The sequence below is a fragment of the Scylla paramamosain genome, chromosome 32 (genome assembly GCF_035594125.1).
Source record: "Scylla paramamosain isolate STU-SP2022 chromosome 32, ASM3559412v1, whole genome shotgun sequence".
NCBI lineage: Eukaryota > Metazoa > Arthropoda > Malacostraca > Decapoda > Portunidae > Scylla > Scylla paramamosain.
Genome location: NC_087182.1, coordinates 10332073 through 10355725, shown reverse-complemented (window position 1 = coordinate 10355725; position 23653 = coordinate 10332073). Strand labels below are relative to the sequence as shown.

The window sequence follows — 23653 nt, the reverse complement described above, 5'->3', positions numbered from 1 at the left end:
ATATCTTTGGTGGAAATCCGAAAGTGGTCCCTAGCGGTCCCACGTGGTCCTTGGTGGACCTCGTGGCTCTTCCCAATGGGCACGGCACGTGAATTCGATGTGGATTATTTATGGATTTCTGGTGAAATCTTGAGTACGCAAGTATTCACTAAATTTCCACGTCTTTTCCACATGGATAACTGGTTACCAGATTCACGTGAATAACTGGAAAAAGAAATCACGTGATTTCTTTAGTAATTTTATACACGCATAAATCTGGTACTTGAATTCACGTGATAATACATTACTAAAAATGGCATTCTGGGCGTTAATTATATGCTTTTGTTAACATTAAATTTAAAATAAAATAGTAAAAATAAGGTCAGTCCAGAACATTATACATCCACCTTGATTAATTTTAGTTGTTATATTTCATTTGTAGCCTACTAATGATAATCCATATATTCGCAACCTTCATACATATATATAGGCTACAAAATTTTGAGCTGCCCGCTAAATCAAATAGTCTACCCGGCCGCCAGGCAATGCACCATGCAGTCACTGAAACACGGAGATTAAATTGAGTATTCATCTCTCTCTCTCTCTCTCTCTCTGATGTATTTATTTTCTTTACATCAATAAATTATTTTAATTTGAATTTGAATTTTTCTCTATTGTTGTCCGTAAATGCTGGCAAACCACAAAGTAATCATATTATGTATTATGAAATAGATTTCAGGGTAGCATTGTTGGAATATATTAAGGAATTATCACCATAGTAAGCTAAAATAATAGGGCGAGGGAGTTTGCGCAACGCGCTGCTCGGATGGTCTGCCTTGTACGTGCCAGGCTGCCAGCCTCGGCCGTTGGCGCGAAAACTGTGGGAAAGACAGGGACAGTTCAGGAAGTCTCAGGCTGTTTTGGAGCCTTTCGTGGCTGTGCTAGCAAATAGCAGGTATGTAGTGATGTATTCAAGTGTGAGGATTACCTGTGGGCAAAGTGTAGGATGTCAGTGGAGTGTACAAGGAAAGGGAGAGCATGATTGGAGAGAGTGTTGGACAAGAATTTTTAGGCGGCAGTGAATCTAGTCCTAGAGTGTTTCTTCATCTGCTCTAGGGGCTATGTGAGTTGCAGCGGCTGTGCGAGAAGACGCCAGTCTGCCCTACGGTAGTGATAGGTGTGCTCGTCACCTCTTATCCAGAGATGACCCTACCGGGGTGGAGTGGAGTGGGGTGGGGCCTGAGTGGAGTGGTTCTTACCTGGTTGGGCTCCCGAGGGAACCCCACAATGGCTAGCACGCCAGCCCGGAATTTTTTTAAAAGAACAGAGGACTATAAACTGAAGAAATGGCTGGAAAGTGTGCTATACACCCAAAGTATGTACAAACATCAAGGGATAGTCGGGTGCACATAACCTAACGCCACATATCACTCGCCTACCTGGCCGTCTTGCCACGGTTTTGGGGTAATGAACAACGCTTATTTATATTTGAATACATGGCCGAAGATCTTTTGTCATTAAGACACCCATTTATCAAACAGGTCTAACACCTCTACACTCGAGAACCCCGTAAAGTAAGATAAATATTAATTCAATTAATGCAATATCTTACCTTGTAATGGGGATAGAGACCCGGCGGGGACACTTATAGAAACCTTAACCATAATGTAAGACTCCAGTAAGGCAAACAAGGCCATAGGTAAGGTAATCTTTTGGTGTAGCTAAAGTAAAATATTACCACTAAAACTAATGAATCCTAATCTAAAACAATCTAAAATAACCTATCCTACCTAACTTAACCTAAATTACAGGGCGAAGGCAATTTTTTTTTCATTTCCCCACCTAACCTAACCTAAAATAACCTAACCAAACCAAACCAAACCTAACCCACTAACCTAACCTGATTCGAAGTATTGGGGTGGTGGTGAGGGGCAAGTATTTTTTTTACGAACCAAAAAATTGCCAATTTATAAATAGCACATCGAAATCTATAAAAAGAAAGTAGTTTCAACCCGAAAATCCTAATCTGACCTCTGCTATAATAATTCTGCAAAATATTTTAGGCCAAGTATATACAAAGTTTAGATGATTGCCTTAATTATTGTTCACTAACCAAACCCAAGATTTCCTAAGCTAACCTAACCTAACCTTTCCAGAAATTACCTGCCAAAATGGAAGGAAGGGTTTGCCACCCCCTTCCTTGTTCAAGTAGTCATTATGGGTAAAAGTGTAGAGTCCTTTCTCGGCGTTATTACTGGTTTGTTTTTTTCCTCGTTTTCCCAGCACCAACAAACTTTAAGACGTGGCGGGAAGACGGAGTTTTAGGGTGGAGGAAGCCACATAGGGCAAATTTGGCAAGACCCACAATTACCATGAGGGTTTTGATCCCTTCACTTCTCACTTGTGTGGTTATTAGTGATCTATGATGCGTTATTAATAATAAAATACAGAAATACACCTTATAGTACTACTAACATGATATACTGTTATGAATTTAGTGACAACGAAAATGTATATAGCTATGTATTTTTCTTTAACTGGGATGCATTATGCTAAAAATGCAGTGTTTGCAATTTCTTTATGGCATTTCTGCCAGAAACATCACTGGTATTATTTCTACTTCCCCATATGCATACTAAGCCTGTTAATATACCTGCAGTAGTTTTCATGTGTGTAGTGGTAAAACCACTTTTGTCTGTAAATTATCAGTTACTGAATAGTAACTAGTTTTGAAGAGGTCAGATAGAATGTTTTCAAACTTAGGAAATTAATTTTACTAGGATGTGATGTGAAATTTGCACAGACAGACCATTAGTAACAATTAATTTCAGGAAGAGCGTATCCTGCTACTGTATGGGCTGGATCAACCTCAACTTGTAACTGGTGGTAGCTACTCCATCCATTAATTCTTTCCCTCTGTTGAGACAACTTAAAGTGAGTATGTATATATAATGTCTTATTGAATGTTCTATCTATGCATGATGTACTGCTTCAAATTTACTTTACGAATCTTTAAAGTCTGACTGATCACCTATATCACTGTCATACTGAAACTCTCTTCAGAAGGCAATTTTTTGCTACTTTGTGTTGTGTGTAATCATTGAGCTCGTTTGTGTTGTAGTATGTAATCTTTAAGCTACTCTGTGTTTTGTGTAAACTGCAGAACTACTTTAATTTGTTTTTGTGTACTCTAAACTAATATATTTCATTTGTTATCTTTCAGAGTACTAAACCACTACTCTAACTCTCCTATTTTTCCCTGACTTTTGATCACAGTCTCTTCTCAATTAATTATGTCTTACCATAAAAGATACAGGCAGATACAACGTGAGCTCAAGGAACTGTTGGTTAGTAGTAGTGAAGAGGAAGCTGACTGGGTTCATCAAAACACCAAAATTCCCAAACTTTACCATAATAACTCTGACCCATCTTTAAGCTTTTCTGACCAGGACAGTTGTGAAAGTACATCCTTATCCCCCTTGATAGTAACTGCACCAGAAGAATTAAGCACAGATGATGAGAGTCACCACCATATATCTGATTTGGCACTTGAAGAAGGATTAGCTTTATGGGCATCAAAAAATAACATTACACGCCAGGCAGCAAATGAATTATTGGAGCTGTTGAGGAATAATGGGCATAATCTACCTAAAGATTCACGCACTTTGATGGAAACTCCAAGGTATGTAGAGGTATTAGAAAAATGTGGAGGACACTATTATTATTTTGGGATTGGTTCATGTTTGCAAAATATATTGAAGACTCATCCAGCATTTGTAAAAGAAAATGATTCGGTTAAACTCAGTGTAAACATAGATGGTATTCCTTTACATAAATCAAGCAATGAACAGTTCTGGCCTATACTGATAAAGTTCAGCTGCTTTAAGCCAGCATTAGTTGCTCTGTATTGTGGAAAGACTAAACCAGATTCTATTGACAGTTTTTTGGAAGATTTTCTTCAAGAATATAAGCAACTTTCTGAAAATGGTTTAGTTTTTGAAGGGAAAAGACTGGCAGTAAGAATAGTTGCATTTATTTGTGATGCACCTGCACGCTCATTTATCAAATGCATAAAAGGGCACAATGGGTATTACTCATGTGAGAGATGTGAAATTAAAGGAACCTGGCAATCACATGTTCTTGTATTAGACTCTGCACAACCCTGTAATGAAAGATCTGATGAGAAATTCAATCAGGAACAGTACAGGGATTCTCATCAGTTAGGAAAAAGTCCTTTGATTCAGTATGGAATATCTTGCGTGAAAGGGTTTCCACTGGATTACATGCATATGATTTGCCTTGGTGTTACCAGAAGAATGCTACTTTTCCTCATAAGAGGTTCTAAGAAATGCAAACTCTCTCAGCTTCAAATAAGTTTAATTTCTTCTTCTTTAGAGAGTCTTTCCAACAAACTACCAAGTGAATTTGCTAGACAGCCACGATCACTAGCCGTAATTGATCGCTGGAAGGCCACCGAATTTAGACAGTATATATTATACACAAGTATTGTTGTCCTGAAAGATGTTGTTCCTGATATTATATACAAAAACAGTCTTTTGCTTACTGTGTCCTTATCAGTTTTATTGAATTCCAATGATGAAATACGAAATTCTTACTTACCATATGCAAGAGAATTACTTAAGTGTTTTGTACAACAGTGTCGAGATATATATGGTCAAAGTTTTATTGTATATAATGTTCATAATCTTCTTCACTTGGTAGATGATGTAGAGAATTACCAGTGTTCCCTTAATGACATTTGTGCTTTCCCATACGAGAATGAACTTCACAAAATAAAGCAGTTAGTGAGGTCATCAAACAATCCAGTTTCTCAAGTTTTCAAAAGACTTGCAGAAAAGAAAATGTTTAATGAATCAAAAGTGACAGAAGCTAATCACAGAATATATATATCTACAAAATACAAAAATAATTGTTTCATGTTAAAAAAAGAAGATTTTGTGTTCCTTAGGAAACTAAAAAATGATGTCTACTATGAATGTGATGTTCTTCGTCAAAGCCAAACTGAAATTTTTTTTACTGAACCATGCAATTCTAAACTCATTAACATTGTGTTTATGAAAAATAAGAGTAATTTAAAAAAGAAAGTAATTCACTTAGAGCAGCTGCATAGAAAGGTGATAAAATTGCCATACAAAGATGGTGTTGTTTTAGTACCAGTTGTACATGACATTTCCAGTTAGGTGGGCAGTTGTACATGGTGTATTCTCATGACTGATATGTGTTTACTAAAGAGAAGTTAAGCAAAACGTTTCAGATCTGCAGGATTTTAGTCTTCATACACAAGTTGTATTTGTTATGTATCTCTCTTATGGCCATTGTTCTTTATCTCAAAACTGTTCATCTACATCTTCACTCTCCTCTTCGTCTCCCTTGTGCCTTGTGTGCCAGTACAGCCCGGAGTGCTGCTCTTCGGCTTATGAAGAGGATTTTGTCAGGTTGAGACATGGGTAATTGTTTCTATACTACATTTAAAATATAGAAATTAGGTTTTTATTCTTGTCATATACCTATCTGAAGAGGTAAAACTGCCAACATGCCTAGCTTTTAAATATTGTATTATTCGTACTTGAATATCTTACTGCTGATGTTATTAATGAAACAAAATATGCAAAGCATGAACATAGCCCATTGATTAATTATATTTTATATTTAGAATGTGGAAACGAGCAGTTTGGTTGGAGGGTAAGAAAGAAGAAGAGGGTGTGGTGCCATCCAGCTGGGTATTAGAAGAGAACCAAACCTTGTTTTGGCCACAAGGAGTTAATGCTGAGAATGCCCTTCATAATCAGCAAGAACCAGACCCTGCATCATGGAGAAAGTTTATGTTGAAAAAAGTGAAGATCACTTCTGGTTGGTGTTTTACTATTATCTTGCTGTTATTGGATGACGTTCACTTTCATGTTTATTCACCTCAGAAATGCTCATTTTTGTTGCCTTTTAGCTGTACCTGATTGAGATAAATGTCACAAAAATTTAGGGCTGGTAATGAAATGTTTGGCGCCTGAGATGGGCAGTGGTCGAGGTATGCAATATATATATATATATATATATATATATATATATATATATATATATATATATATATATATATATATATGGGTTATGAACAAGATGTACTCAGTACCGTAACTTTATTTTGCGCTACGTTACGCCACTCAGACTTGATGGCATCTTCAGGCTAATATAAGAGGTATTGGTGTGGAATCTTATATTATAATATTTTAAGTATTTTGGTGTAATTGTAAATTTAATATGTATTTTATTCTATTAGACTGAAGATGCCAGCAGTCTGAGTGGCGAAACTTAGTGCAAAATAAAGTTATGGTACTGAGTACGTCTTGTTCATAACCCAAGTATTTCAAGAAACTTCATCAACGCTATATATATATATATATATATATATATATATATATATATATATATATATATATATATATATATATATATATATATATATATATATATTTTTTAATTTATTTTTTTCCCCCTCAGATAGTTTTCAAGAATGCGATACCTACCATCTGACATCTACGGTGGAGAGTTCTGAGAGCAACAGTGATCCTGATGAAGGTCTACTCATGAGAAAAAGGAGAAAACGTTGTAAGAAAAATCTGCCTGATGACTTTGTCAGCAGTGAAAACTTACATGGTAGGCATACCTGGTCATATTTGAAAACAATTTATGAAAGAAGAAAATCATAACAGTGAATACAACAGCAATACTATTGTTCATTAATAATTAGATTGACAAACTGAGAGAACTGAGAGGTGGGGGATAGCTGGGAAAACACAAAGTGGTTTGGTTAGCAAATTTCTTCAATCTCATTTTTGTCTACAAAGTGTCTGACTGTAAACATTTACAGGTGAAGGGTTTCCCCGGACTATTCACTGACTCCTTTTATTTGTCTTTGACAGCCCCCAACACCAAGCCCTTTCACAGTTTTTTTTTTTTTTTTCGTGTCTTTGTAATATGTAATGATTTTTCCACAGAAGCTGTCCCCATGAAGCCAGCCTCACAGAAGCCACAGGTCACAACCTCTCAAGATAAGGTAGCTTCTGCTCCTTCACAGGTTGTACTTCCAACACCTCCTCCTAAGGTGTCTTTGGATATGCGGTCCACCAGAACCCATGGGATGATGGAGTGCAGTGCAACAAAAGATTCGGTATCCAGCAAGACATCCAAGTCATCTGACAACAGTGATGGCAGTGGCCAGCATGACAGGAGACATCATGACACGCCTTACCAAAAAAGAAACCATGATCGAGGTGACAATCTTGACCACCATGACAGGAGACACCATGACACACCTCACCGAAGAAGAAGCCATGACCAAGGTGACGTGCTTAAAAAGTTCTCAGATTCAAATGTGACAGAAATACAAATGATAGTTGCAGCAAAATTGCGTAATGCTCCAAAATTGAAAAATGAAAATTAGCTGATGTAAAATGGTACTTACAATCAGTTAAGATCTGCAAGAATGTTAAAACAAACCAATCTTTGTCTCATGCATGACCTTGGTGAAGTAAAGTATTTTCATACCAAGATGAACTGCAATAGCGCAGTGAAAAATCTAGTCATACCCACTGCCACCAGGAGTCTAACCCGGGTCTCTTGAGTGAGAGCCAGACAGCAAGACCACTACACCACTGTGGTGTAGGGGTCTTGCTGCCTGGCTCTCACTCAAGAGACCCGGGTTCGACTTCTGGTGGCAGTGGGTATGACTAGATAAAGTATTTTCATTTTGTATGTTACTAAAAAAATGCTGGTAAATTTATCTCATGACTGATTGTACACAGATGACCTTATATATTGTAACTATGTGTACATTTCCCTTCCTCCCCCCTCTCTCTCTCTCTCTTAAAGAAGCTCTTTTTCTATCAGAATGACAAAATTTATTGATGTGTAAACAGTATAAGGGGGGATGTTAGAGAAGCTTAAGAATGAAAGAACCAGGACCGCCGAGAACCGAACCTCAGACAAGCTGTTCCCGCCACCACGCTAACCTGGTCCTGGTTCTTTCAACTTGTCGTTATGGGATTCAAGCTTAAGAATGGTTTTAAGATGTGGAGAGAGACTTACTGCTGTAAAATTTGAACCGATTGGGATATTACCTCATGATATTTATGTGAGATGATATTAATGATCTCAGATTATAAAAGCAAACTAGTATTATTAACAGTGATTTATTTTGTAATTTAGTAATAGATATAACATTTTAATTTATAATTTTGCTTTTGCCTACCACTTAGGTTCCCATGTATTTTTACGTAAATGAAAAAGTATGGAGCTACACAAGTATCAATTCACAAAATGCTTAATTTCATTGACAACTGTGGTCTGTATTGTTTTAAGCATATTGTGTACTTGTGGCAGGCCTGGTATTCTTTGCATATATTCCCCCTGGGGCTACATAGATACTAGAATGTAGCCCTCTCCATGTCGGCTGTGTGCCGTAAGAGGCGACTGATTCTGGCCCTGGGTGAGGATCTCTTTTACTAGGCCATAGCAGGTCTTTTTACCGCTTGACATATTTTCCCTTCTCATTTCCCTTTGCTTTCTGTCCATTTTCTTTTACGTTCTCTTACTTTTCCGAGTGGTGGGCTGACTCTTTGTCAGAGTGAGGGTTGGTGTCCTTTACTTCCCATAGCCATTTCTGTCTTTCTCTTGTTCTATATACCTCTACTGTTTAGGGTGACACTAGGCTGGGGATCTGCCCATTCTTCTCTACCTTTTATAGTCCCACTTGTGGCACCCCAATGGGCACGGCACGTGAATTCGATGTGGATTATTCATGGATTTCTGGTGAAATCTTGAGTACGCAAGTATTCACTAAATTTCCACGTCTTTTCCACATGGATAACTGGTTACCAGATTCACGTGAATAACTGGAAAAAGAAATCACGTGATTTCTTTAGTAATTTTATACACGCATAAATCTGGTACTTGAATTCACGTGATAATACATTACTAAAAATGGCATTCTGGGCGTTAATTATATGCTTTTGTTAACATTAAATTTAAAATAAAATAGTAAAAATAAGGTCAGTCCAGAACATTATACATCCACCTTGATTAATTTTAGTTGTTATATTTCATCTGTAGCCTACTAATGATAATCCATATATTCGCAACCTTCATACATATATATAGGCTACAAAATTTTGAGCTGCCCGCTAAATCAAATAGTCTACCCGGCCGCCAGGCAATGCACCATGCAGTCACTGAAACACGGAGATTAAATTGAGTATTCATCTCTCTCTCTCTCTCTCTCTCTCTCTCTCTGATGTATTTATTTTCTTTACATCAATAAATTATTTTAATTTGAATTTGAATTTTTCTCTATTGTTGTCCGTAAATGCTGGCAAACCACAAAGTAATCATATTATGTATTATGAAATAGATTTCAGGGTAGCATTGTTGGAATATATTAAGGAATTATCACCATAGTAAGCTAAAATAATAGGGCGAGGGAGTTTGCGCAACGCGCTGCTCGGATGGTCTGCCTTGTACGTGCCAGGCTGCCAGCCTCGGCCGTTGGCGCGAAAACTGTGGGAAAGACAGGGACAGTTCAGGAAGTCTCAGGCTGTTTTGGAGCCTTTCGTGGCTGTGCTAGCAAATAGCAGGTATGTAGTGATGTATTCAAGTGTGAGGATTACCTGTGGGCAAAGTGTAGGATGTCAGTGGAGTGTACAAGGAAAGGGAGAGCGTGATTGGAGAGAGTGTTGGACAAGAATTTTTAGGCGGCAGTGAATCTAGTCCTAGAGTGTTTCTTCATCTGCTCTAGGGGCTATGTGAGTTGCAGCGGCTGTGCGAGAAGACGCCTGTCTGCCCTACGGTAGTGATAGGTGTGCTCGTCACCTCTTATCCAGAGATGACCCTACCGGGGTGGAGTGGAGTGGGGTGGGGCCTGAGTGGAGTGGTTCTTACCTGGTTGGGCTCCCGAGGGAACCCCACAATGGCTAGCACGCCAGCCCGGAAATTTTTTAAAAGAACAGAGGACTATAAACTGAAGAAATGGCTGGAAAGTGTGCTATACACCCAAAGTATGTACAAACATCAAGGGATAGTCGGGTGCACATAACCTAACGCCACATATCACTCGCCTACCTGGCCGTCTTGCCACGGTTTTGGGGTAATGAACAACGCTTATTTATATTTGAATACATGGCCGAAGATCTTTTGTCATTAAGACACCCATTTATTAAACAGGTCTAACACCTCTACACTCGAGAACCCCGTAAAGTAAGATAAATATTAATTCAATTAATGCAATATCTTACCTTGTAATGGGGATAGAGACCCGGCGGGGACACTTATAGAAACCTTAACCATAATGTAAGACTCCAGTAAGGCAAACAAGGCCGTAGGTAAGGTAATCTTTTGGTGTAGCTAAAGTAAAATATTACCACTAAAACTAATGAATCCTAATCTAAAACAATCTAAAATAACCTATCCTACCTAACTTAACCTAAATTACAGGGCGAAGGCAATTTTTTTTTCATTTCCCCACCTAACCTAACCTAAAATAACCTAACCAAACCAAACCAAACCTAACCCACTAACCTAACCTGATTCGAAGTATTGGGGTGGTGGTGAGGGGCAAGTATTTTTTTTACGAACCAAAAAATTGCCAATTTATAAATAGCACATCGAAATCTATAAAAAGAAAGTAGTTTCAACCCGAAAATCCTAATCTGACCTCTGCTATAATAATTCTGCAAAATATTTTAGGCCAAGTATATACAAAGTTTAGATGATTGCCTTAATTATTGTTCACTAACCAAACCCAAGATTTCCTAAGCTAACCTAACCTAACCTTTCCAGAAATTACCTGCCAAAATGGAAGGAAGGGTTTGCCACCCCCTTCCTTGTTCAAGTAGTCATTATGGGTAAAAGTGTAGAGTCCTTTCTCGGCGTTATTACTGGTTTGTTTTTTTCCTCGTTTTCCCAGCACCAACAAACTTTAAGACGTGGCGGGAAGACGGAGTTTTAGGGTGGAGGAAGCCACATAGGGCAAATTTGGCAAGACCCAAAAAGTCTACTGTGAAAACTATAACATTTTTAGAGAAATTCCCCAAACAAGGAAAATCCCTATCTAGGGAAAATCCTCGATCATACAATGGTGGCAACGCTATGAGCCTAGAGTACCCCATGAGGGGACTGCGCTCCCAGCGACCCACCCTACCTAACGGAGGGGCTGTGCCCCCCTCGATCCACCCTACCTATTGGGGGGCTGCGCTCCCATCGACCCACCCTACTTTTGTTTTGTAAAGTAAACATGGAATTCAAAACATATCCGGAGCTACGCCCCCTTCCCCCCGAACCCCCTTGCCTATCTGGGGTACTGCGCCCCCTCGACCCCCTACCATTTGGTGGCTTCACGCCCCCTCGTCCCCCCTCTACCTAACCTAACCGATAGTCGTTTGGCCATGCAACTTAAGGACTTGGGTTTAACTTGACCTAACTGAGTCATTTTGGTGCGTAACCTAGGGACTCTCAAGTTAAACTTAACGTAACATTAACTGATACCTTGCCTTAACCTACCATCACCAAGTACATGTAATGCATGGTAATGTTGTGATATAGCTAAAGTAGAATGTAACCGTAATTATGAAATAGAGTACTCCAAGATGTTAGAATAGGCAACGTTAAGTAAAAAAAAAGGTAAAGTGGGTGCATTCGCAGTGGCTGCGTGTGGCTGCGGCACTCATCTCCATCCCATTAGCCCTTGGAGCCTGTGGTGGGTAAGAACCCGTTATCTCGGGACACATGGCTGCAGGGAATGACATCCGGGTTTCCACAGTTTACCTTCCCCAGGTTTCCCCAGGTACCCGTTTATCGACCAACCCGAAAGGGATGGATGAACAGCTGGGTGGGCTGTACGCCGACTGCCCAGGCCGGGATCGAACCCGAAAACTGGGCCCGCAGATTTGTAGCCAGGCATGCTGACCACTGCACCACGGAGGCACTACATTATTGGGAAACTTCCATAGATGATGGTTTTCCTTTTGGGGAGCCTTTAAAAAATTTTTTTTTGTTTATTTACCATAGACTTTTTGAGTCTTGCCAAATTTGCCCTTTTTGGCTTCCCACACCCTAAAACCTCACTTTCCTGCCAGGTCCCCAAGTTTGCTGGTGCTGGCAAAAACAGAATCAATGAAGCATGGCAGACGCAGAAGCGGCACAATAAGGCGAAAGGTATTTCACTTTATGTTAGAGGGTACCTAGGTGGCACTTCTCCCCACTTTCTGTTTCTGTTTTACGGGTGTGTGAAGGCTTGTGCCCGATTGGTTAGAAAAACAAACCAGTAAATACGTCGGGAGAGAACTCGGCACAATTACCATGAGGGTTTTGATCCCTTCACTTCTCACTTGTGTGGTTATTAGTGATCTATGATGCGTTATTAATAATAAAATACAGAAATACACCTTATAGTACTACTAACATGATATACTGTTATGAATTTAGTGACAACGAAAATGTATATAGCTATGTATTTTTCTTTAACTGGGATGCATTATGCTAAAAATGCAGTGTTTGCAATTTCTTTATGGCATTTCTGCCAGAAACATCACTGGTATTATTTCTACTTCCCCATATGCATACTAAGCCTGTTAATATACCTGCAGTAGTTTTCATGTGTGTAGTGGTAAAACCACTTTTGTCTGTAAATTATCAGTTACTGAATAGTAACTAGTTTTGAAGAGGTCAGATAGAATGTTTTCAAACTTAGGAAATTAATTTTACTAGGATGTGATGTGAAATTTGCACAGACAGACCATTAGTAACAATTAATTTCAGGAAGAGCGTATCCTGCTACTGTATGGGCTGGATCAACCTCAACTTGTAACTGGTGGTAGCTACTCCATCCATTAATTCTTTCCCTCTGTTGAGACAACTTAAAGTGAGTATGTATATATAATGTCTTATTGAATGTTCTATCTATGCATGATGTACTGCTTCAAATTTACTTTACGGACCTTTAAAGTCTGACTGATCACCTATATCACTGTCATACTGAAACTCTCTTCAGAAGGCAATTTTTTGCTACTTTGTGTTGTGTGTAATCATTGAGCTCGTTTGTGTTGTAGTATGTAATCTTTAAGCTACTCTGTGTTTTGTGTAAACTGCAGAACTACTTTAATTTGTTTTTGTGTACTCTAAACTAATATATTTCATTTGTTATCTTTCAGAGTACTAAATCACTACTCTAACTCTCCTATTTTTCCCTGACTTTTGATCACAGTCTCTTCTCAATTAATTATGTCTTACCATAAAAGATACAGGCAGATACAACGTGAGCTCAAGGAACTGTTGGTTAGTAGTAGTGAAGAGGAAGCTGACTGGGTTCATCAAAACACCAAAATTCCCAAACTTTACCATAATAACTCTGACCCATCTTTAATTAAGCTTTTCTGACCAGGACAGTTGTGAAAGTACATCCTTATCCCCCTTGATAGTAACTGCACCAGAAGAATTAAGCACAGATGATGAGAGTCACCACCATATATCTGATTTGGCACTTGAAGAAGGATTAGCTTTATGGGCATCAAAAAATAACATTACACGCCAGGCAGCAAATGAATTATTGGAGCTGTTGAGGAATAATGGGCATAATCTACCTAAAGATTCACGCACTTTGATGGAAACTCCAAGGTATGTAGAGGTATTAGAAAAATGTGGAGGACACTATTATTATTTTGGGATTGGTTCATGTTTGCAAAATATATTGAAGACTCATCCAGCATTTGTAAAAGAAAATGATTCGGTTAAACTCAGTGTAAACATAGATGGTATTCCTTTGCATAAATCAAGCAATGAACAGTTCTGGCCTATACTGATAAAGTTCAGCTGCTTTAAGCCAGCATTAGTTGCTCTGTATTGTGGAAAGACTAAACCAGATTCTATTGACAGTTTTTTGGAAGATTTTCTTCAAGAATATAAGCAACTTTCTGAAAATGGTTTAGTTTTTGAAGGGAAAAGACTGGCAGTAAGAATAGTTGCATTTATTTGTGATGCACCTGCACGCTCATTTATCAAATGCATAAAAGGGCACAATGGGTATTACTCATGTGAGGGATGTGAAATTAAAGGAACCTGGCAATCACATGTTCTTGTATTAGACTCTGCACAACCCTGTAATGAAAGATCTGATGAGAAATTCAATCAGGAACAGTACAGGGATTCTCATCAGTTAGGAAAAAGTCCTTTGATTCAGTATGGAATATCTTGCGTGAAAGGGTTTCCACTGGATTACATGCATATGATTTGCCTTGGTGTTACCAGAAGAATGCTACTTTTCCTCATAAGAGGTTCTAAGAAATGCAAACTCTCTCAGCTTCAAATAAGTTTAATTTCTTCTTCTTTAGAGAGTCTTTCCAACAAACTACCAAGTGAATTTGCTAGACAGCCACGATCACTAGCCGTAATTGATCGCTGGAAGGCCACCGAATTTAGACAGTATATATTATACACAAGTATTGTTGTCCTGAAAGATGTTGTTCCTGATATTATATACAAAAACAGTCTTTTGCTTACTGTGTCCTTATCAGTTTTATTGAATTCCAATGATGAAATACGAAATTCTTACTTACCATATGCAAGAGAATTACTTAAGTGTTTTGTACAACAGTGTCGAGATATATATGGTCAAAGTTTTATTGTATATAATGTTCATAATCTTCTTCACTTGGTAGATGATGTAGAGAATTACCAGTGTTCCCTTAATGACATTTGTGCTTTCCCATACGAGAATGAACTTCACAAAATAAAGCAGTTAGTGAGGTCATCAAACAATCCAGTTTCTCAAGTTTTCAAAAGACTTGCAGAAAAGAAAATGTTTAATGAATCAAAAGTGACAGAAGCTAATCACAGAATATATATATCTACAAAATACAAAAATAATTGTTTCATGTTAAAAAAAGAAGATTTTGTGTTCCTTAGGAAACTAAAAAATGATGTCTACTATGAATGTGATGTTCTTCGTCAAAGCCAAACTGAAATTTTTTTTACTGAACCATGCAATTCTAAACTCATTAACATTGTGTTTATGAAAAATAAGAGTAATTTAAAAAAGAAAGTAATTCACTTAGAGCAGCTGCATAGAAAGGTGATAAAATTGCCATACAAAGATGGTGTTGTTTTAGTACCAGTTGCACATGACATTTCCAGTTAGGTGGGCAGTTGTACATGGTGTATTCTCATGACTGATATGTGTTTACTAAAGAGAAGTTAAGCAAAACGTTTCAGATCTGCAGGATTTTAGTCTTCATACACAAGTTGTATTTGTTATGTATCTCTCTTATGGCCATTGTTCTTTATCTCAAAACTGTTCATCTACTCGTACATCTTCACTCTCCTCTTCGTCTCCCTTGTGCCTTGTGTGCCAGTACAGCCCGGAGTGCTGCTCTTCGGCTTATGAAGAGGATTTTGTCAGGTTGAGACATGGGTAATTGTTTCTATACTACATTTAAAATATAGAAATTAGGTTTTTATTCTTGTCATATACCTATCTGAAGAGGTAAAACTGCCAACATGCCTAGCTTTTAAATATTGTATTATTCGTACTTGAATATCTTACTGCTGATGTTATTAATGAAACAAAATATGCAAAGCATGAACATAGCCCATTGATTAATTATATTTTATATTTAGAATGTGGAAACGAGCAGTTTGGTTGGAGGGTAAGAAAGAAGAAGAGGGTGTGGTGCCATCCAGCTGGGTATTAGAAGAGAACCAAACCTTGTTTTGGCCACAAGGAGTTAATGCTGAGAATGCCCTTCATAATCAGCAAGAACCAGACCCTGCATCATGGAGAAAGTTTATGTTGAAAAAAGTGAAGATCACTTCTGGTTGGTGTTTTACTATTATCTTGCTGTTATTGGATGACGTTCACTTTCATGTTTATTCACCTCAGAAATGCTCATTTTTGTTGCCTTTTAGCTGTACCTGATTGAGATAAATGTCACAAAAATTTAGGGCTGGTAATGAAATGTTTGGCGCCTGAGATGGGCAGTGGTCGAGGTATGCAATATATATATATATATATATATATATATATATATATATATATATATATATATATATATATATATATATATATATATATATATGGGTTATGAACAAGATGTACTCAGTACCGTAACTTTATTTTGCGCTACGTTACGCCACTCAGACTTGATGGCATCTTCAGGCTAATATAAGAGGTATTGGTGTGGAATCTTATATTATAATATTTTAAGTATTTTGGTGTAATTGTAAATTTAATATGTATTTTATTCTATTAGACTGAAGATGCCAGCAGTCTGAGTGGCGAAACTTAGTGCAAAATAAAGTTATGGTACTGAGTACGTCTTGTTCATAACCCAAGTATTTCAAGAAACTTCATCAACGCTATATATAATATATATATATATATATATATATATATATATATATATATATATATATATATATATATATATATATATATATATATATATATATATATATATATATATATATATATATATATATTTTTTTTTTTTAATTTATTTTTTTCCCCCTCAGATAGTTTTCAAGAATGCGATACCTACCATCTGACATCTACGGTGGAGAGTTCTGAGAGCAACAGTGATCCTGATGAAGGTCTACTCATGAGAAAAAGGAGAAAACGTTGTAAGAAAAATCTGCCTGATGACTTTGTCAGCAGTGAAAACTTACATGGTAGGCATACCTGGTCATATTTGAAAACAATTTATGAAAGAAGAAAATCATAACAGTGAATACAACAGCAATACTATTGTTCATTAATAATTAGATTGACAAACTGAGAGAACTGAGAGGTGGGGGATAGCTGGGAAAACACAAAGTGGTTTGGTTAGCAAATTTCTTCAATCTCATTTTTGTCTACAAAGTGTCTGACTGTAAACATTTACAGGTGAAGGGTTTCCCCGGACTATTCACTGACTCCTTTTATTTGTCTTTGACAGCCCCCAACACCAAGCCCTTTCACAGTTTTTTTTTTTTTTTTTCGTGTCTTTGTAATATGTAATGATTTTTCCACAGAAGCTGTCCACATGAAGCCAGCCTCACAGAAGCCACAGGTCACAACCTCTCAAGATAAGGTAGCTTCTGCTCCTTCACAGGTTGTACTTCCAACACCTCCTCCTAAGGTGTCTTTGGATATGCGGTCCACCAGAACCCATGGGATGATGGAGTGCAGTGCAACAAAAGATTCGGTATCCAGCAAGACATCCAAGTCATCTGACAACAGTGATGGCAGTGGCCAGCATGACAGGAGACATCATGACACGCCTTACCAAAAAAGAAACCATGATCGAGGTGACAATCTTGACCACCATGACAGGAGACACCATGACACACCTCACCGAAGAAGAAGCCATGACCAAGGTGACAGTCCCGACCACCATGACACACCTCACCGAAGAGGAAGCCATGACCAAGGTGACAGGAGACACCATGACACACCTCACCGAAGAGGAAGCCATGACCAAGGTGACAGGAGACACCATGACACACCTCACCGAAGAAGAAGCCATGACCAAGGTGACAGGAGACATCATGACACACCTTACCGAAGAAGAAGCCATGACCAAGGTGACAGTCCCAACCACCTATCTTACTATAGTGACAGTCCCGACCAGCATGACAAGAGGCACCATGACACATCTTACCGAAGAAGAAGCCATGACCAAGGTGACAGTCCCGACCACCTATCTTACTATAGTGACAGTCCCGACCAGCATGACAAGAGGCACCATGACACACTTTACCGAAGAAGAAGCCATGACCAAGGTGACAGGAGACAGCTTGACACACCTGACCGAAGTGATAGCCCTGGCCAGCAGGAGAGGAGATATGAAAAACACTATCAAAATAGAAGTCATGACCACTATGACTGGGACAATAGACGTGATAGACACAACCAGAGAGACAACAAGAGCATGTGTGACCCTTGTAATGACAATCAAAAGAATCACAAAGGTAGCCAGGAAGATGCTGAATCCAGCTTCCCTCTAACTAGTAAGTTCTAATTCTTATCACTATGAGGAATTGTATGTAGTGATTAGTACCCAAAATGACAAAGTTGAACATAACAATATTAAGTACATAGACCTAGTTGATATACCCTGGAACATTATTGCACTGTTATATTCATTACGTATTAGGCTCCGTCCACACTAGCGGGTAAATCCCTCCGGGCACACAGAAGCTTACGTCCACGTGGCAATGCCTGCCTGCCTAGGCCCCTTGAGCCCCAGTCAAGAGACGAGCGCCCGTGCAGTCAGGCAGAGGATCTCTTTAATCTGATGAAGACTGTGGTACGACAACATGAGACCACTGATTCTAGCCGGATGGAGGGGTAGACATGACCATCTGGTGTAGCCGTATGTACTTCCCTGGCAAACTGACAGCCATGGATCCAAAGCTCCCAATGTACCTTGTATGTCTGGCAGTGGTGTACTGCCAGGTGCAACGGGCTATGCCCGATGAAATTCCTCATCTTCTGTCACAGGCAGTTTACTCGTCTTTTGCAAAAGTGGAGAAAATGTCGGCGGGCAAACAACTCGCTTCTGCCCGCTAGAGTGGATGGAGCCTTATATTGCATGGCATAGTAGGTAGTTTCCCACAACCATTTTCAGTTTCTCAATTTTCTAAATATTTAACCCAACTGTCCTTTATATATATGTTTTTTTTTTTTTTTTTTTTTTTTTTTTTTTTTTTTTTTTTTTTTCTTCACATCTTGGCCACTACGCTTGTTAATGACACTGGCCTATAGTTTAACGGATCCTCTTTACTGCCACCTTTAAAATTGGTTTGATGGTTGCCCTCTTCCAATCCACTGGTATTTTCCCGGCCCTGTGCCAGTGAGACATATCAAGTTACTCAATTTACCCGCTAATTGTTGTATGCACTCTTTTAGCACCCAATTTGATACCCCATTTGGCCCTCCTCACTTTCTTGCATCCAGTTCCTCCAATAGTTTTATAATTTCCTCTGTTAATGTTTGTACCCTTTCCAGTGCCCTTCCAGCCACTGACACTGTATCTATCTCAGCAAACTCCCTCTCCCTTGTGAACACACTTTAGAAACATTTATTTAATACTTCTACTACCTCATTAATATTACCAAACATTTCACCATTCACTTTAACTTTCAGAATCTCATCTCTATTTTTCAGTTTCTTATTTAAAAACTAATAATCACTTATCTACAATATTTTTCTCAAACTTCTTTTTTTCCTGCCTTCTTATTTTGACATATTAATCTCTCTTCCTTTTGTACTCATTCCATAAATCTCCACTACTGTTCCTTGTCCATTTATGCTATGCCCACTCCTTAACTTGCATGGCTTCTGCACACTTTGTTATACCACTCTTCTCTTGATGTGTGTGTGTGTGTATTTTATTTTTCTTGTAATTGGGAAGTTATTTAGCATCCTCAGTTATGTATTATTTTTTCTTATAGAATTTCAGAAGCGAGTGTTACAACTTCTGCTGGACATCAGGAAAACTGTTTCGGATACGAGCACATGTGGTGGTAAACCAGCTGACACAGCTTGTACTCTTACAATCAAACGGAATAATTCCCTGGAAGAAGTGCAGAATCTAGAGGATGAATTGGTTAATCCCAGTTATTTCATGTAAGTGTGCAACCAGTGCGTCCGCATAGGTGGCTATAATAAGAGAGATATGGTCTCTAATTTGATGTGCAGGTTTATGACCAAAAACCTCATGTGTCAGTATAACATGCTTGGGCAGAGAGGCAAGTTGTCTTTTAGAAAAACAAAGTTATACAATGTGATTCAGGAGAGCGTGCTTAAAAAGTTCTCAGATTCAAATGTGACAGAAATACAAATGATAGTTGCAGCAAAATTGCGTAATGCTCCAAAATTGAAAAATGAAAATTAGCTGATGTAAAATGGTACTTACAATCAGTTAAGATCTGCAAGAATGTTAAAACAAACCAATCTTTGTCTCATGCATGACCTTGGTGAAGTAAAGTATTTTCATACCAAGATGAACTGCAATAGCGCAGTGAAAAATCTAGTCATACCCACTGCCACCAGGAGTCTAACCCGGGTCTCTTGAGTGAGAGCCAGACAGCAAGACCACTACACCACTGTGGTGTAGGGGTCTTGCTGCCTGGCTCTCACTCAAGAGACCCGGGTTCGACTTCTGGTGGCAGTGGGTATGACTAGATAAAGTATTTTCATTTTGTATGTTACTAAAAAAATGCTGGTAAATTTATCTCATGACTGATTGTACACAGATGACCTTATATATTGTAACTATGTGTACATTTCCCTTCCTCCCCCCTCTCTCTCTCTCTCTTAAAGAAGCTCTTTTTCTATCAGAATGACAAAATTTATTGATGTGTAAACAGTATAAGGGGGGATGTTAGAGAAGCTTAAGAATGAGAGAACCAGGACCGCCGAGAACCGAACCTCAGACAAGCTGTTCCCGCCACCACGCTAACCTGGTCCTGGTTCTTTCAACTTGTCGTTATGGGATTCAAGCTTAAGAATGGTTTTAAGATGTGGAGAGAGACTTACTGCTGTAAAATTTGAACCGATTGGGATATTACCTCATGATATTTATGTGAGATGATATTAATGATCTCAGATTATAAAAGCAAACTAGTATTATTAACAGTGATTTATTTTGTAATTTAGTAATAGATATAACATTTTAATTTATAATTTTGCTTTTGCCTACCACTTAGGTTCCCATGTATTTTTACGTAAATGAAAAAGTATGGAGCTACACAAGTATCAATTCACAAAATGCTTAATTTCATTGACAACTGTGGTCTGTATTGTTTTAAGCATATTGTGTACTTGTGGCAGGCCTGGTATTCTTTGCATATATTCCCCCTGGGGCTACATAGATACTAGAATGTAGCCCTCTCCATGTCGGCTGTGTGCCGTAAGAGGCGACTGATTCTGGCCCTGGGTGGGGATCTCTTTTACTAGCCCATAGCAGGTCTTTTTACCGCTTGACATATTTTCCCTTCTCATTTCCCTTTGCTTTCTGTCCATTTTCTTTTACGTTCTCTTACTTTTCCGAGTGGTGGGCTGACTCTTTGTCAGAGTGAGGGTTGGTGTCCTTTACTTCCCATAGCCATTTCTGTCTTTCTCTTGTTCTATATACCTCTACTGTTTAGGGTGACACTAGGCTGGGGATCTGCCCATTCTTCTCTACCTTTTATAGTCCCACTTGTGGCACATGCCCAGGGATAATGCTAGGCACAAGTGCCATGGGAACCCATTTATTGAGTCGTGGCCCGGGATGGCGGATGGTCACCCTCACAGTTCAAGGGTGGTTTCTGCTGTTCTGGACCATGGCATGGGGAGGTAATGCATAGGAGCAGGTGTCAGGCTATGGATGGATTGTGGCTAAACAAAGTTTTAATTTTTTGTATTACTGGGATCATCCATTTATATATTGCAGTTATTCTTCATTCAAGTCAGATATCTTGAAAGCCTTTATATATAAAAATGCAAGCACTAACTTTTTTTTTTTTTTCATAAAATATGGAAATTATTTTGGTTTTGATATTTTTACAAGGATGAAGATTATTAAATTTATGAAAAAGTGTAAGACTGAAGAATATATATATACACACTTTCTGTATTACTTGTATTTTTTACATGCCTACCTTGTATTCTGAAATTGCACAGTACTATGGTTGCATTCAACAAGTGTGAAGGCTGCATTATCGTGCTCTACCAGCCTGCCTGTCAACAATGTGCGGTCTCGTAAAGGATATGTTTCTGTTTATAATAGCCTATTCGACTATAGCTTACGTAAATGATACAGAAACATATACTGAGAGACTGGATGCACTGATGACATGCAGATTACCAGAGCACGATAATGCAGCCTTCAAACTTGTTGGAATCAACTACAAAAGCTCAGATAATTCACGGATAAAAAAACACATGGATTATTCCACCAGATATTACCGTGTATTACACGTGAATTTGTACACGTGTATTCCACGTGTTCATTTTCACGTGAATTCGATTTAGCATTTTCCATCAAATATCCATGAGTAATCCACGTGCAGGATCCACGTGTATTCCACGTGAATTACGTGACATTTGCCCACTGGGTTGGTGCCTTCACCTCTCTGCTGGCTGTCCCCCTGGGTGTTGTTGGCATATGGTGGTCATCTACTCATCATTTCTGCCTTGGTTTGGAGTCTGGTTTTCTGGCCTGGGTACAGGAGAAAGTGTGTCTGCCTGGGAAGCATGTTATGGCCAGAAAGATCGGGGGAGGCTCTGTGGGTCCTGGGCGAAGTTGGTGGCATTTTTCTGTGTAGCCTAGCGGTTGGTGATTCGCCGAGGTTCTTATCAGAATTATTTAATCACCCAGGGATCTATATTTTTATCTTCTACTACCTCCTATGGCATGACTATTGTGCAGAATTCTCGCTCTAGTGAGTTACATGGCCACTTTGAATGCATTACGTCCAGCGCGCTCTTCAAAGCGACTATAGTCTGTTCAGAGCATGAAGTCCAATCAAGGTGGGGAAAATATGGTGGTTTACCTCTTGCCATGCTTCCATATCAACCTTCGTACATGGGCCTCTCTCTTTTGTTTCCCATCCGTGTGCTGTTTGAAAGTGATATTTTATGTATTCTGTATATAGTAAAGGAAGGTACATAGTGCAATGAGTGTGGATGTTTAGGATTATTACACGATTTGTATAAATTCTATTAAAAGGGATTAGCACTCCCACGTAGGTGTGTGTGTGTGTGTGTATATATATATATATATATATATATATATATATATATATATATATATATATATATATATATATATATATATATATATATATATATATATATATATATATATATATATATGAGAGAGAGAGAGAGAGAGAGAGAGAGAGAGAAACAGGTCCGAAGGAAGGGAGACAGACTGTTAATCCGATAATTGGCGGACGAACTGGCAGCGTCGCACTCATGGGAATTCCAGAATCTGCCACACCTTGAACGGACTTCATGCTCTGAACAGATTATAGGAGGTGAGTGGGATGACCATGATAGATTTTCAGGGAGGACTAGTGTAATCTCTGCCCTCTCAAGTATAAAAACTGCGATACAATAACTAGAGATCCGACAGAAGCCCCAAAGAAAAACTCAACAAGCTCATCTTCATCTGTTACACCGAAAGCAACACCATCAGGTTTAACAAGCTCATCAGAGAGTACAGCATGGGCTACTGCTACAGCAACATAAAAAGCACAGAAGCAGGGAAACAAACTGAGACCTATTATTCTGCAGATAACCACTCCTACTTACCATATTGCTATGGAGCTCTGTGTCATCCTGACCACCTACGTATCAGCCACCTACAGCCTGAATTCGGCCATGGATTTCCTGGTCATCTTAAAAACCAACATGGCAAGAGGAACCATTCCATCACTAGACGATGAGTCCCTCTTCATGAATGTCCCAGTTCATTGAATCATCAGCTACAGGAAGAGGAGGCAGTAGACAACTGCCAAAACGATAATTACTCCCAGTGAGGTCTAAAGCACTGTTCAGGGGGTGCTGAGAACTTATCATTAAACCCAGCTGTGACCTCACTGAACGTTTCCCTTTGTGTCTCATTGTAGTGCTGGGAAATTAATT

The 23653-nt window shown here is 38.7% G+C and overlaps 2 protein-coding genes across 13 annotated transcripts; both read left to right on the top strand.

Moving 5' to 3' along the window:
• Positions 1-765: 765 nt before the first annotated feature.
• LOC135089174 (uncharacterized) lies at positions 766-9040 on the top strand. Its single transcript, XM_063984486.1, has 5 exons — positions 766-934; positions 5394-5447; positions 5654-5850; positions 6493-6648; positions 6990-9040. The coding sequence occupies exons 3-5, from the start codon at positions 5655-5657 to the stop codon at positions 7433-7435; spliced, it is 798 nt and encodes a 265-aa protein (XP_063840556.1). The 5' UTR covers positions 766-934; positions 5394-5447; position 5654; the 3' UTR covers positions 7436-9040.
• A 313-nt stretch (positions 9041-9353) lies between these two features.
• On the top strand, positions 9354-21638 carry LOC135089173 (transcription initiation factor TFIID subunit 1-like). Of its 12 annotated transcripts, none has more exons than XR_010261403.1 (8): positions 9360-9623; positions 12802-12904; positions 13461-15448; positions 15655-15851; positions 16549-16704; positions 17047-18024; positions 18212-18616; positions 19471-19611. XR_010261403.1 is itself a non-coding variant. In XM_063984479.1 (8 exons), exons 3-8 carry the CDS (start codon positions 13643-13645, stop codon positions 19647-19649), a joined length of 1566 nt encoding a protein of 521 aa, XP_063840549.1. In that variant the 5' UTR covers positions 9362-9623; positions 12802-12904; positions 13461-13642; the 3' UTR covers positions 19650-21638. The 12 variants fall into 12 exon arrangements, 11 of the variants coding, with proteins under 11 accessions (XP_063840545.1, XP_063840544.1, XP_063840549.1 ...); XM_063984479.1 differs by lacking the exon at positions 18212-18616 and having other exon boundaries at positions 9362-9623; positions 13461-13656; positions 15395-15436; positions 19471-21638; XM_063984478.1 differs by lacking the exon at positions 18212-18616 and having other exon boundaries at positions 9363-9623; positions 13461-13656; positions 15395-15448; positions 19471-21638.
• The last annotated feature ends 2015 nt before the right edge of the window (positions 21639-23653 follow it).

Bases quoted from the DNA above. Each gene is read 5' to 3' on its own strand.
- LOC135089174 (XM_063984486.1), top strand. From the start codon at position 5,655: ATGTGGAAACGAGCAGTTTGGTTGGAGGGTAAGAAAGAAGAAGAGGGT. The intron at 5,851-6,492 runs GTTGGTGTTTTA...TTTCCCCCTCAG, and splicing joins AAAAGTGAAGATCACTTCTG to ATAGTTTTCAAGAATGCGAT. The intron at 6,649-6,989 runs GTAGGCATACCT...ATTTTTCCACAG, and splicing joins CAGCAGTGAAAACTTACATG to AAGCTGTCCCCATGAAGCCA.
- LOC135089173 (XM_063984474.1), top strand. From the start codon at position 15,291: ATGTATCTCTCTTATGGCCATTGTTCTTTATCTCAAAACTGTTCATCT. The intron at 16,705-17,046 runs GTAGGCATACCT...ATTTTTCCACAG, and splicing joins CAGCAGTGAAAACTTACATG to AAGCTGTCCACATGAAGCCA. The intron at 18,025-19,470 runs GTAAGTTCTAAT...TTTTTCTTATAG, and splicing joins ATCCAGCTTCCCTCTAACTA to AATTTCAGAAGCGAGTGTTA.